Raw genomic sequence first — 15070 nt, 5'->3', positions numbered from 1 at the left:
ATACAGTAATATATATATCTCGGTCGTTGTGTCCTTGGGCAAGACACTTCACCCGTTGCCTACTGGTGGTGGTCAGAGGGCCCGGTGGCGCCAGTGTCCGGCAGCCTCGCCTCTGTCAGTGCGCCCCAGTGTGGCTGTGGCTACAATGTAGCTTGCCGTGAATCTGTGTGTGAATGGGTGGATGACTGGATGTGTAAAGCGCTTTGGGGTCCTTAGGGACTAGTAAAGCGCTATACAAATACAGGCCATTTACCATTCATTTGTCAAGAAATGTAGAGGGAACATTATTATTTTTTATTATTACATTAAAGTTGAAAGTCTGCACTTCAAGCACATATTGACTGCTTAATGTAAAATCCCAAAACTCAGAGTTTCCCCACGTAAGGATGAATCAGATATTAATAATTAATCAATAACTGATCAGACTTTATGTTAAACTGAGTTTTTTCAAACCTGTTTTCTGGAACGGGTCCTGGATTTAAAGCCATTTCTAAAACGTTGAGTTTTACGTGTGTGAGGCAGCTGAAACTAAACCCAGGCTGTTAATGTTTATGCATTGGATCACATGAGTGATGAGTTCGTCCTGGTAGCTGTCGATAAATGCTGCTGTCAGAAGGAGGGGGGAGTGGAGGAGTGGGGACCCAAATGTAGGAGGCAAAATAAGATGTGTTAAATAACAAAAAGTGAGTCATTTATTGGGCTGGAGACAAGGTCCACAGTAAATACAGCCAACAAAAATCTAAAAACACAGGTGATCACAGAGGACGGCACACAGGAAGCAACAACAGCAGACACGTCTGAAAAGCTTTACCCTCACAAATTTCTCTTCAAGGTTGTGCGAGCAGCTCCTGTCTGCAGAGGTTCATGGATTTATTTATTCACTCGATTGTTCTGATAATGAAGAAGAAGGTCCTGAGCTGATGTTTTCCTCTGGTGGATTTATGAAGGTTCAAAACAGAGAGAGATCAGAGGTAATGAGATCCTGAGAATCTAAACATGCACGTTTCTTGCATTACAGTTTATCTCTGACTGAATTCTGACAATAAAACCTAAACTGCTGCAGATCGTTTTACCTGCAGCATCAGGTCACCTAAAACCCGACAACGCTGCTGTCAGCTGCTGTGACATCACTGGGCTGGACACCCTTAGGCAGCTTGGTCTCTGATTGGTCAGTTTTCCTCTTATTCTTAGTGACCACTTTCCGTTTTCTGGTTTGGATTCCATCTTTCTTCAAGGCCAGCGGGCGATTCACCTGCAAACATTTAACAAAGACTCAGCCTCAAAGTACAAGGAACACCTTCTTTGCTGTTTTACTCTTACTAGAGGAAGTAAAGCATGTGGCCAGAGCAGTATTTTAGTTTGTAGTACCCGGTGTAGTCTGTAGTAGAGTCCGCAGGCGTTGCAGACGGCTTCTCCTGCAGAGTTTCTCCTCCACAGCGTCGTGTGCTCAGTCAGACAGTTGACACACTGAGTTCCTTTCCTCTGAATCCTGCTCTGGAATAACACACCATACTGTTTTGAAATATATTTTGAGGTAATTTAACACAATTTTCTTTTTCAAACACGACGTTTTAGAGGGAACAAGAACAAGTTTCCCACAGGAAATCTGATTTTTTCAGTAATAAATAAGAGGAAGAAAACTGGCAGGACTTTCAGTGCATGCCCCTCATCCAGCAGATGGTGGTGGATCTGTTCCTGTTGTTCAATTATTTTCTGAAGCAAAAGCCTCAAAACCAGAAGTTTTACCATCAGAATATAAATGAAGTACCTAAAGTAAAAGTATTCACATTCGTCATATTAGAGGATCAGAATTACTGATCGGTTATTGTGTCACTTTATTGTTTCAGCTGGAGGTGTTTTCCATTACTTATATGGGCAGGGTTAAATATAATAATACTTAATAAGAAGAAGAAGAAGTAGCTAAAAATTTTAAATAATGGTATGGAGTACAAAGTACATTAAAAATAGTATTTTCAATTTAATTTTATTTATACAGCGCCAAATCACAACAACAGTTGCTTGAAGGTGCTTTATGTGGTAAGATGGACCCTACAGAGAAAACCCAGCATTCATATGACATCCAACGAGGAAGCACTTTGGCGACATTGGGAAGGAAAAACTCCCCTTTAACAGGAAGAAATCTCCAGCAGAATCAGGCTCAGGGAGGGGCGGGGCCATCTGCTGCGACCGGTTGGGGTGAGAAAAGGAAGACAGGATAAAAGAACAGTATAACAGCATCTAAGTAAAAAGTAGTAGAAACGTGTCAGTAAAGACACAGTAAAGTACATTAAAACTGTGCTTCAGTAAATGTACTGAGATACATTCCATCACTGGTATGTGACAAAGTGTTTTACTCGTTTTGAATAGGACACGATTGTGGAGACCTTGAAGGACCTCTCAGTCAAGTCTGATGCCCACCTGGAATGAAAGTCAGCTGACATCAGTGAAATCTCACAGCAAAGCACATTTGCTGACATCCACATCAGCCGATGATAATTTACCTGTATATTCGTTGAACATCGTCAAGGAAGAGCCAGTCATGTGTCTGACAGGCTGGATGTCCCACGAAGGACAGGAAGCGCTTCACAGTTTACACCCTCGGGCGTACAGCATATTTTTTAAACTTGGTTGGATTAATTACGCTCAGGAACACTTTGTAGTCAGCCAGGTGTTTATCTGTAAGAACGACCAGAAAAGAAAAGCATTATCACCTGAAGCAACAAGAATCATAAAGGAGCGACTATAACAATCTCATGCTTACCCATGGATCGGGGAAAATGTTTCCACCTTTCCTCGAGGTTTGATGCTCTGACTCGGGGTAGGTCTGCCCTGGCTGCAGCTTGTCCTGCGTCTTCCACCGACAGCTCCAATCTCCCTAGAACCAACACTGGGTAGCACTGTACTATGGCCTCTGTTACCCCCGGAGCCATGTCTGATTCTGGGGGGACCTAGGCTGCCATTACTTCCTGAGCCGTGCCTGACTCTGGGGGGGACGCGGGCCTCCGTTACCCTCTGACCGTGTCTGATTCTGGGGGGATGCGGGCCTCCGTTACCCCCGGAGCCATGTCTGATTCTAGGGAAGCCTGTGCAGGACAGGCCCAGTTCCCCTCTCCTTCAAAACTGCAGAACCGAACAGAAGAACACCTTACCTGTCGCTGACACGGAGCTTCACTGACACAGGCAGCGTCTCTTTTTGTCCCGCACCTAATGAGAGACACCTGCTGCCACTGCCAGGAGCTGATGGGGTTTTCATTCACATCTAAAACTAAATATAAGACCGGCAACAATTAAACTAAGAACAGTACAAATTAGAAACTCAACAAGGAACTACGGAAAGTACAAAGGGGGCGCCTATCAAAATTAAATGTTGCATAAAGGGAAAACACTGGGAGAGAGAAAGAAAGACAAAGAGTGAAGAAACTAAGACCTTGAATAAACAAAGACAAGGAGTAAGAAACAAAGATAAAGAGACACAGAGGGGACATGCACTGGGGCCTGATGAAGACACAGATATGTTGAAACGCGTAGCCAAAGAAGGTGCATGTAGAATGCAACACTAAAAACTAAGTAAAGCAAATTATAATACCAATTAGAAGGACGAGTAAAGTAAAGAAGGAATGTAACTAAACTAAAACCAAACTAAGACTAAACTCAGATGAAACTAAAGATAAATTAAGTCAGAATATCTTAACAAAAACTAAGTAAAGTAAATCATAGAGCCCTGCAGCAAAACATAGGATGGACCGTGCACCACTGTCTCTTCTTTAGAAGAGGCAGTTTCAGTTCAAAACCCTAACCCTATTATTCCAGGAGACAATAGCTGTTCTTTTTATTCAGTTGAAACTTGTAAAAGACGATGGAATAGGTTCTGTGACGTATACATGATTATCAATTCTTATAAATATTTGTAATTGTTAAAAATATTTGATGACTGTTATTGTTATATTCATTCTCAATTTGTAAATATTTATTAGTTATTTGTACTCTTATGGTGTGTTCTCAATTTAAATGTTACATAAATTCAAAATAAAAACATATTTGTGAATATCATATTTTTGTAATTTTTTCATACATGTTTGTTTTGGTTCTTTTAATATATTTAAAAAATCAAGTACAAAAGTTTTTTGTGAACCTCATACATGGCAGAACAAGCTCTTATTGGTTTTTAGTGACTCTTAAAAGAGCCAATTTGGGCGATTCCCACGGAGACGCTTCTCTCAGTCCAATTTCCAGTTTCTTCTGTATCTAGTCAAGTGGCAGTGATGACATATCTCGCTGTGGTCCATACATGCAGGAAAGCCAGCGACGAGGTCGTGGGATAGAGGGAGTAGTAATCGCTGGCAGCCTGCACATTCATCAGTGAAGGTCATTCAGATTGATGTGTTCTGCCATTCCATTATGTTCCCTTACAGTGTAGTGTGTGTGGTGAAAGCACGGTGGGAGTTTTGTCGGGTTTCTGTCCGTGGTTGCAGTGTGAGAGTCATGCGGCACAGTGTTTCCAAGACAACAGAAGCTGCTAATGTTTCTTAATTATTCACAACGAGGTTTCACGGCACAGCGAAATGGACAGGAGGAAGCAGTGCAATGGAATGCAATTGAGTCAATCTGAACACCCCTTAAGGTATGCTTATAAAATGACCAATTTACTTTAATTTAGTTTCTGACTATGCTGAAAAAATTGCTTGAATATTTCAACACTTAATGACTAATCAAAAACAAAATGATCAACTAATTTTCTGTTTGTTATTTTTGTCGACAACTTGAAAACTTCTGCAAAACTGTATTTTTAAAGACATCTAAATCTGAGTTTAAACTCACCCAAACTCTAACCTGCTTAAATACTTCAACTGGATCAAAGTTTCTGAAAGAAAATCTCAGAACAATTTGAGATTTCTCTGCCTCTTCACTGAGATTATTACGCCAAAGCAACCAATGAATGAATAGAATATGTTCATGGGGCGTTTTCAGACCTTCATATAACTGAAGCAATATGCCTGATGACTATTATATGGGACATAACAAACTATTATTAATTGCCTGCCAAACTGGCCAGTGAACTTTTTTTCCTTGCAACCAAAGTAAAATTTATCCCACACAGATCGGTGTTCACTAATAACCTTAGGTGAAAAAAGGATTTAAAAATGACGTTGTGGGAAAAAAGTTTCCTCCTGTCCTACTCCTTTCATTTCATCCATTCTGTCCACACTGTCATTTGTTGATAAGGACTTGTTTGAGATTGAAATGATCTTTTGACTCCAGGTAAGCATATTTTCTCTATTTAACCATTGAAGGTTATACATCCAGTGATGTTCTTTTTTTTGTCTCAATGAATCTATTTATCAAACTTTGTGCATGTTTTATTAAAACATAAACAACAGCTTTCTTTCATTCATTTCTTCATTTCCTTTTTATTTCAACATAGAGTTTACATTGATTGTTGAAGAGTTTTGCTCTCACACATCTGGCATTTTTATATAAGCCTGCTTGCAATCATGATTTTCAAGGTTAAATGACTGAATTCAAATTGGGTTGGCCTTCAGATGCTGATGGCCAACACGGTAACATGGTATCTGACTGTAAGTGAATGTCGTCAGGTGTAGAAATTATCTGGTACAGTAATCCCAGCTGTCACCAATGTCACACCACAAGTTTCAAGAACCATAATGAGCACAGTTACGTTTGGAATTGCAGTATAACCCTTTACTTGTTTATCCGAGTGGCAGTGGGGGGCTGCAGTAATTCCAGGTGTTCCCAGTGTAGCACCAGTAGTAATCCGACCCATGATGACCACAGGTGTGGTCACTGTTACATCTCTGTCCTTCTACCGTTATGTCTGAGTATGTTGGCGAGCATCGTACAGTTACGTATCCGGTGGAGCAATAGTAGTCTTTAGCTTGATCTATGTACAGGCAGGAGGTTGAGCAGTCATCTAGGACCTCTGGTCTAAGTCTGCAGACGAGCTCCTGGGATGTTTGTCTTTTGCGTCGCAGCTCATCCCTCACGGCTGGGGGATGATCTGCAACGATACTCGGAGTATCAAGCAAGCAAGAAAGTCCACTGGCAAATTTCATGTCCTCCATACCTGTCATCCATGCTTGTACGGAGTTGTAAATGAAGTCTACTTTGATGTCTGTGATCTTGACTCTTTTTGTAGGATACAACTGTCCCTCATCATCGGAGTGGCTCAAGGCGGTGTGAAGAAGATTCCCGGCATCTGGAGACATGCTGAGTCGGTTTTCCATTGGCAGCTGAACTGTTCTAAGTAGCTTCTTCGCCAGCTTCTCCGATTTACGCTTTTTGCTATTTGGAAAAGAGCAGTCATCAGCAAAAATGTTTAAGTTGGTGCTGCTGTAGAGGTCAGACAGGCGCCTTGCCAGCTTTTGAACTGATTCGACTTTGATAATGCCATGAGGTTTATTTACTCCTATGTAACCAAAAGAGAAGGACTCCTCTTCATCATCTGGATGATCGTAACACACTGCTGTCCAGATATATGTGGGGACTGTCACCCTGTCATAGTCCCTTTCAGATCGATCATCAAAAATCCCCTGCATTGGTATTCTTCTGTTGTGTGGTGAGGGTACAGTCCCTGTCACCAGGTAAGCTGTACCTGCTGGGTCTTGGTCTTTTAAAATTCGAATTACTGCAGTCTCCCATTCTTTCCAGTGGACCCGGTTGAAGCAGGCATCCATGGGGGCACTGTTGGTGAGGGTGAAGGTGGCGGTGCGCCCTCGACCACACTGGTAGCTGTTTGGGTTCAGGTGACCTCGGTCATAGCCAGTGTGCGAGTAGTCATCATTAACAGCTTGTTTGGCTTTGATATTTTGTGACTCGCTTGCAGTGTAGCTTTTCATGTAAACCACGGTTGAATAGGCAGGATTCTCGTCCTTTGAGAGCTGAAGGAAAGGCAAATGTACAGATGAGTTCAATTCAATTCAAACTTTATTTTTTACAATTTAAAATAAATTCAAACATAAACAAGATAAAATACATAAAAACATGATGATAAGCCCCTCAATCCTCCCGGTCCACCCTCCACCCCCGTCCCATTCACATACACACACATCCCGATCCCAAACACAATGAACAAGATAATAAAAACAGTACCGTGATTGTTAAAAGTGAAAAACCCACCCTGCCTCTGCTGTGAGGAAACAGTATATTGGGGACTCATTCATACCAGGTGCCAGCTCAGTCACCGGGGCATCACCACAGCACCCACCCAGACCAGGGCAGCCCAGGGTCCGCCTCACAGCCATTGAGTGCTTGCCAGTGAGGGCAAGCACTGCGGCAATAAGCACAGACCAAGCCAGCTAAACCCTGGCATGATGAACCCCCATGGGGAAACACAGGACTTAAAACGAATAAAAGAATAAATAACCAGGTAAAATCATTTAAAAGCAGAGTTAACTGGAATAAAACCAAATAAATGAATAAATATCCTGGTAAAATAATCTAAAAACCATATTAAAAAGGTGGGTCTTTAACCCCCCCTTAAAAACCTCTACGGTCTCTGCAGCCCTGAGGCTCTCCGGCAGGCTGTTCCACAGGTGAGGACCGTAATGGTGGAACGAGGCCCTACCTTAAGTCATGTTCCTCACCCTGGGGAACATCTGAAAAGCCAGAGGACCTCAGGGTCCACAAGGGCTCATACTTTAAAAGTAGATCACTAAGGTAAGAAGGCCCAAGACCATTTGAACATTTAAAAACTAATAAGCCAACCTTAAAATCAATACTAAAATTCACAGGGAGCCAATGCAGCAATTTTAAAACCGGTGTAATGTGTTCCCATCCCCTGGTCCTTGTCCGAACTCTTGCCGCAGAGTTTTGGAGTAATTGAAGATTACAAATAGATTTTTGACGTAAACCAGAGAGCAGGGCATTACAGTAATCTAACCAGCTGAAAATACAGGCATGCATCAGCACCTCTGTGCTGGTAAGAGAGAGGAAAGGGCGGATTTTGGCAATATTTGAGATGATAAAAACCTGTCTTAACGACATTTCCTGAGAGGCCCACCAGACTCCTGAGTCTGTCTAATAAAATCTGGTGATGTATACTGTATCAAAAGCAACATTAAGATCCAGTAGCACCAGGACAGAAAGTTTCTGTCTATCAAAGTTACTTCTTAAGTCATTAAAAATCTTTAAAAGGGCCGTCTCAGGGCTGTGGTTTTGTCCTAAAACCAGATTGAATTTTTTTAAAATCTTTTGCTAATTTAAAAAATCTTGCAGTTGAATAAAAACAATTTTCTCAATAATTTTACTTAAAAACGGTAAGTTGGATACAGGTTATCAAGAACATTTGTATCTAAATTACTCTTCTTCAGAAGCGGCTTCACCACAGCCATTTTACAGGCAGCATGGAAGACACCCATCTGAAGAGAGTAACTGACTATATTTAAAAGCTCAGACTAAAAGAAACCATAAAATATTTTTTTAAAATGAAGTGGGAATGGGATCTAAAAGGCAGGTTGTTGGGTTTACTTGGGGAAAAACTCAACCAAGCATCTTTGCATCAACCAGGACAAAACTCTCTAGTGTTTCCTCAGGTAAGAGCAATGCTGGTGATCCATTGAGATTAACATCATGTAATGATAAAAGCTTGGATCTTGTAGCACTGACTTTATTCATGAAGTGGTCTGCAAAGTCCTCGCATGCAGCATTAGATAGTGGCACAGAGGACTTGTTGAAATCCTTATTTATTATAAGAGTGATTGTTTTGAAAAGAAACTTTGGATTATTTTTATTTTCAGTTATGAGGTTTGAGAAATATAGTGTTCTTGCCCGTTTAATTGAGTTATTGTAAATTTTGAGTTGTTCTTTAAAATGTCCTGATGAATTATTGGTTTTGTTTTTCTCTATCTCCTCTCAGCTCTCCTGTAATTTCTTTTTAAACTTCTGATATTGTCATTTCTTCATTTTAGATGTTAATGTTTTTAATTTCAGTAGAGCAATAGACTGTAGTCTATTATTAAAATCATCAGTAATAAAATCACAAGATGCAGGTCAAATCTGAACAGGAGTTTGTCTAAAAACATCAATAAAATGTGCAGCCACTTCAGGAGTTATATACCGCTTCCTCACAGTTCTCACTGAGTTAAAAGGGGAGTGTTGCGCAAAATGATGTTTTTTGGAGTTTTCTGCACAGCAAAATCTCCAGTGTTAAATTAACACTGGAGATATGGGTCTATATGGGTCCACACCTCTGAGTGTTAAATACAACACTGTTGAGTGTTAAATTAACACTTTTGACAGTGTTATATGTTTAAAAGTAACCTAGTCAGTTTTGAAGATTAACAATGGCTAACACTGAGCAGTGCTGATTTTCTAAACTGGAATATTTCTAACATTTTGAGTTATAAAGCAGCTTTACTTGTGCTTTCTTTTATGACTGGTCTGAGTTTCAGCTTCGGACTGAAGGTCAGACGTATCACAGTGTTCACTTAGATATTTCTGAAGACTGCGTTCTGCTTCGTGAAATGTGTCTGGAAGTACAAACACAATGTATGGCCAGACATAAATTAGGACACGAAAAACTTGTTATTGTTACATTTATACAACACCAATCCAGATGATACCCACCATGGCTTATTAGAAGTCGGACTGGTGCATAGGTGAGCCATGTTGCACCAGGATGAACTCTCCTCTTTACTGTGGCATGGATCCTGAATCCTTTTCTAAAGTTCCTTAAATATAACTTACTTTACCATCAAATTTATTCCGTGTACATCTTTATGAACAAAGCTTGTTCATTGAAAGAAAGTCCATTACTCAAGCAACCAACAATTTGCAGCTCATCTTCTGGATATCTCAAAAATATAAACTTGTTAACAGGAGAAGGCACAGTCTTACTAATGATAATTTAAACCAAACAAAGTTTCCCATAAACTGATAGTAATAACAGTTTACCTGCGGCTCAATGAACCAGTTCCCAGTTTTCCGTCCCTCCTCGTTGTTGCACGCATAGTTAAAGGTGTAGGCGCTGTAGAGTGGGATCCTGTGGGCAGTAGAATACAGCGAAGCGAAGTACGAGCTATCATCAAACTTTTGACATATTTTATGGGCATTTTGATCAAAACCTTGAGGTTGGCTTCTTTTGTAGAAGAACTCTGAACAGTCTCTGAAGTCGTCGACAACCTCTGTTAGTGTAGGTAGAACACCACACAGAGCCAGAGCGAGGACAGCCCAGACTATCATGACTGCGGTCTGACTACAGTCAGAGAGGCAGATGTTTTAAACAACACTCGACTGTTTGATCTGCTTTTTTTTTTTTTTTTTCTTTTTTTTTTTTTACAAACTGCTGTGATGCAACTATTTACATTCGATTCTGTCCCTGGGTGACTTTGCTCCCTTCCTGTATGTCTGGAAAATTGAATTTCGTCATGCAAGATTAAGAAGGTAAAATTCAAAAGTATAATGAAAAACATAAAAAAGTAAAAGTTCAACAATCTGTAAGAGAAATGTTAAAGGGGGTTATTTTTTTTGGGGGGGGGGGGGGGGGGGTAATAATAATAATAATTCTGATCTCCCAGAATGTAAAGATAAACATGGTACAATTTGTGGGCTTACAATTGTGGTATTTGTTGACATTTTCACAGACTTTAAACTTTTCTCCTCTCATTTGAAGCTCTAGTAGACAGGGAAGATGCTGTTCCTTGTTTTGCAACATGAGCCAGTCTTGAGCCTTTGCAAAATGATCTGCACATTTTTGGTGGAGCTTCTGTTTGAAAAACTATGCACTGTATGGTGTTACCAGGGGGTATTGTATTTTGGGGGGTAATACATCTTACCTTATTGCATGTAAAGGTACAGTTTATTTCAGCTTAAAATTGTGATATTTAAAAAGAAGTTAAAAAGACGTACATCAAAGCTTAGTCCTTTCCCTAAAATGCAACCACTGGCACAACAAGTCGTACGCTGTCGTGGAAACATCACTACATGGCTCATGCTGCAGGACTTCTAGACTGCAGAAAAATCCTGAAGTTCGGCTTCAGCAGACGATTTCAGCCATTTGAGTGGTTGAAAATAGCCGAGCAGTGATTGTATCAAATTAAGAATCACCCGAGAGCGGCGTTCTTGTTCCGTCATCTGATCATCATCCAATAGCATTCAAATACTGTATTCGAGCAAACACATTCTGTGCTGAAGGCAAGGCAAGTTTATTTCTATAGCACCTTTCGTGTACAGACAATTCAAAGTGCTTTACATAAATTATGAAAAGAAATTACATACAACATTAAAAGTAAAGAAAAGATAGAAAATAAAATGAAAGGAGTGATCCCTCAAACAGAGACCCAAAGAAAGCTAAAATGAAATCTACCCAGCACAAGCCTAAATCAATTGTGCAGGTGCAGACCCTTGAATACTAAACAAATGCAGCTGAGAACAGGTGGGTCTTTAACCTGGTACGGATAAAGCACTTTTGCTGAGTACGAACATCATACAAGTAATATCTGTGCAGTAATATCGGCACAGTAATATCTCCATATCTGTGCTCAGATTTAATAAAAATTCTCATTGGGAAGCTGACTGTGTCTGCGTTCTCCCAGAGCCACCATACTCCCAAATTTCTCCTGATATCTGATGACATCGCCTTTCATAAACACACCCTGTTCACCTACTTGATTCGTATGTCTATGAGGAAAACAATCAGCTGTAATTAGTGATGCACGCTGCAGCAGCGAGCCGCAAGTTTTCAGAAGTCTTTATGTGCAGAAGCTGCAGTTTCAATTACTTTTTACATCCTCCCAGTTATTAAGGATTAAAAAATGTTTCAACCAACCTCACCTCTCCTTTTATTTTGACTGCGCCATGGTTACTCTGGTAAACGGACCAAGTTTTTTTTTCCAGCTCTTTTGGCCCAAGAGCACATCTATCGCGCTGATTCAGCAGAAAACAAACTTACAGCTTAAAATCAACAGAGTTAATGCTGCGCTGTGACCAAAGTGAGAAAAAATACTTTCTCACTCTCTTCTGACACAGAGACTCCTACGAGTTTAATAATTTTTTATTGCATAGCTCTATATAATTTTTTGCAGCTTATATCAAATTTAACTCCTCTTGATATCACTTCTAGGGTTTGAATTTTAATACTAAATAGTGTTCACTATTTCAGCAGACGCTTTTACTCAAACTGGCCTACACATCAAACATATTCTACAATGGAGTCGATGTGGGTTAAGTGTTGTGGAGCAGGGAAATTATTTTACTGCTATTGTTAAATAATTGTCATCATTACCATTGCATTAATAATAAAATCTGGAGTTTATATTGCATTCAGGGGTTAAACAGTGTCTCTTTCAGAAAGACTGAGTTGCAGGCTGACAGGAAGTTGTATGCAGAAGTGAAAGCAGGAAGTTATTTTGAGCAGCAGGCTAAGACGAGGCTTTAACAATGTAACAGATAGCTTTAAGAAGGCTTTAAGGTTTTATGCACACAGGTATTAAATTAACTTTGTATTCCAGGTGCAGTTATAACTATTTTATACATATTGCATATCTGTGCTTATTTGAGTTGATGTTCAGGTTCTTTAAAGGTCTTAAGCTTCATCTAGTGAGAGTGTCTAGATGATCCATGCTGAGGGAAAACTAGAACATAGAAGGAATTGCAATACATGCTTACAAAACACTTATATATCAGATCATTTTATATTAAGGTTTTAGTAGAGGTTCTTGGTTAAAACATTTATTTAGTAGAAGACATACACATAGTCTCAGTGAGCTTCTGGTCTGGTAAAAGGTCAGAAGTGCAACAGGTGAATTGAGAAAGAGCATGTGAGGTCGTGACACACACACACATAGAGTTAAATTTATTTAGAGGAGAGATTACTCATGTCTGGTTGTAACTGCAAAAGTGTCTCGGTAAAAGAGGAACCGTTCCTTGTTGTCTCGGCAAGAAAGAGGAACAAGACAAGAACTGAAAGGTAGACAGGAAGGGCTAGCCATGAAAATAGAAGATGATCTTCTGGGTTAAAAGTCTGATCTATGTATAAAATGTATCTGTGACGCATGAAGGGGCGTCAGTAAATCAAACCCTGATGCTATAAAATATCTGTTCATGCTTTGATTAAGTCGAGGACTACTGGCTGTCTGCGTACAGAGTGTCTTCCCACACGTGTGTTCATTAAAATCATTGTTTGACCAAAGATCCTCTGGACCATGGGTGGTGTGTACTCTCCTTCCTCAACTTTGAACCTTAACAGTGTCTTGCCCAAAGACATTGACTGTCTGATCCAAGATTTGAACTTCCAATCACCCAATTGCTTGTATTTCCAAGCTACAGCCATCCTCTTTTGTCCTTTGATAACTCCAAAATGCTACAAGTAACTTTAAAATCTTACACCTGACTGTCAGTAAAGCGTCAGATAAATGTGTAATCTAAATGCTGTTAAAAAATACTCACAGGAGACTTGATGTATGCCCCTCGAGTGGGGCAGCTTTAGTTACAGATTAGTAATACTGATGACACAGATATACAAATATTGCGTAAGTGTTTATGTCCACACATCAGGGAGCTCTGCTTTATGTGCCCAAGTCAAAACATATCTTTAGCTGAAGCTGCATGTATGTAATCATTTCAAAATCCTTAAACATGAAAAAGTCGAACACAAAGGTTTTTGTGTGCCAGGCCTTTGGGTTATATATTTTTTTATTGAATCTTGGCAGGCGTTTATTTGTACTGATAAGTTTTAATGATTTTTTTCTGTTTGCCCAACCTTAATACTGCAAGCATGGGACTGACTGGAAAAACAATTACTGCTCTGCTCTGTCAGGATATTTGCTCACAGATTTTATCTGGATCAGTCTATCATTTTGAACCAATTCCCGTCATTTTGAATCTGAAAACACGGACTGGAAAACTGGTGACCCTGCGGCTGGTCTAAAACCAAAAACTATCATTGACTACATCTGAATGCCAAGGAACTTTCTGATGCTAAACTGAATAAGACTGCTTACCAAATGATTGCCACATTTAACTATGCAATAGGTGTTGATATTGTAATAACTTGAGCAATTAAAAGTTAATATCTGCTGTCAGTGTAGCAGAATTGCCCTTTGTATTTGGAGTTTGTCAGCTGTCTTCCTGTAAACAACACAATTGGAACGGCTTCAAGGTTTTAACCCAGATACAGACTGATTTTGTTCTTATTTCGAGAGTTAGTGGTTTCCAGTACAAGGTCACTTTGAGCAACTCTTGACCAATGTTCCCTCTAAGCTGCGCACGTGCGCAATGGCACACTGCTGGCACGTCTCTGCGCACAGAAAATCTGTGTTGCGCAAAAAAAAAAAAAAAACTAACCTGAACTGAAATTAAAATTAAAACTTTAACAATTCTGTTTTGCAGTGTTAGTCAGTAAGTGACTGGCTGCTCCCGTATGGGATTAGAACGATAGCTTAGCCAATAATGTGATTCATATTCGTATATACGCAGCTAATCAACGTCGTTGACAGGCTATGACAGCGTCCTTATGTGCCGACACCGGTGTTTTAGCTGGCAAAGCGGCGTGGCTGATGTGGAGTGAAGCCACGTCAATGACAACGTGTACAAACATTGGAGATGCAGAACAGACGGAACAATTGACGGAAAAAGTGTGGACTTTATACCAGTTTTCAAATTGTGTTGATAGGCCACGTAAAACCAGAGTTGTGATAAAAAAAAATATGCAATGTTTGGTTTTCCTGAATACTATCATTGTTTATATTTAATGCGGTAAGAAACAGTAAAAACGGCGTTTTATAAGGAAAACGCTCGAAAGCCTGGGGGGAGGAGTGAGGGGTTAGGAGTGACTGCGGTGCTTTGAGATGTGAGAGATTTGCGACGTTTAGCGCAAATCTTGTGTAGTTAGTGTGTAGTTAGTGTGTAGTGTAGTCAATAGTTTTGTTGTGTGTGTCAGAACAATGAGGCGACTGCTGAATGTTACAGGTGTTACAGCAGTGATACATCTCCTGTTGTCAGGCCTGCAGGTATCAGGCTGTTGTTCTCCTTCATCTCATAGTGGACAGAAATTATTTTTTGGAGTGGCACAAATAATTTGTGTGGCATCAGATTTGATGGAGAACAGCTGATTGTT

General features: G+C 40.1%; 1 protein-coding gene and 1 long non-coding RNA gene across 2 annotated transcripts; both read right to left on the bottom strand.

The window, feature by feature from the left end:
- Window positions 1–667: 667 nt before the first annotated feature.
- LOC145422984 (uncharacterized) lies at window positions 668–1569 on the bottom strand. Its single transcript, XR_013904124.1, has 3 exons — window positions 1369–1569; window positions 1074–1252; window positions 668–930 (listed from the first exon to the last, which is right to left on the bottom strand). It is a non-coding gene; the product is annotated as an uncharacterized LOC145422984 (long non-coding RNA).
- A 3810-nt stretch (window positions 1570–5379) lies between these two features.
- Window positions 5380–10240, bottom strand: LOC145423131 (endonuclease domain-containing 1 protein). Its single transcript, XM_080295309.1, has 2 exons — window positions 9910–10240; window positions 5380–6896 (listed from the first exon to the last, which is right to left on the bottom strand). Exons 1-2 carry the CDS (start codon window positions 10195–10197, stop codon window positions 5709–5711), a joined length of 1476 nt encoding a protein of 491 aa, XP_080151435.1. The 5' UTR covers window positions 10198–10240; the 3' UTR covers window positions 5380–5708.
- Window positions 10241–15070: the final 4830 nt, after the last annotated feature.

Source organism: Astatotilapia calliptera, chromosome 20 (genome assembly GCF_964374335.1).
Source record: "Astatotilapia calliptera chromosome 20, fAstCal68.1, whole genome shotgun sequence".
Classification (NCBI taxonomy): Eukaryota; Metazoa; Chordata; class Actinopteri; order Cichliformes; family Cichlidae; genus Astatotilapia; species Astatotilapia calliptera.
Note: the sequence above shows the minus strand (reverse complement) of the source record. Positions and strands in the feature narration are given on the sequence as shown.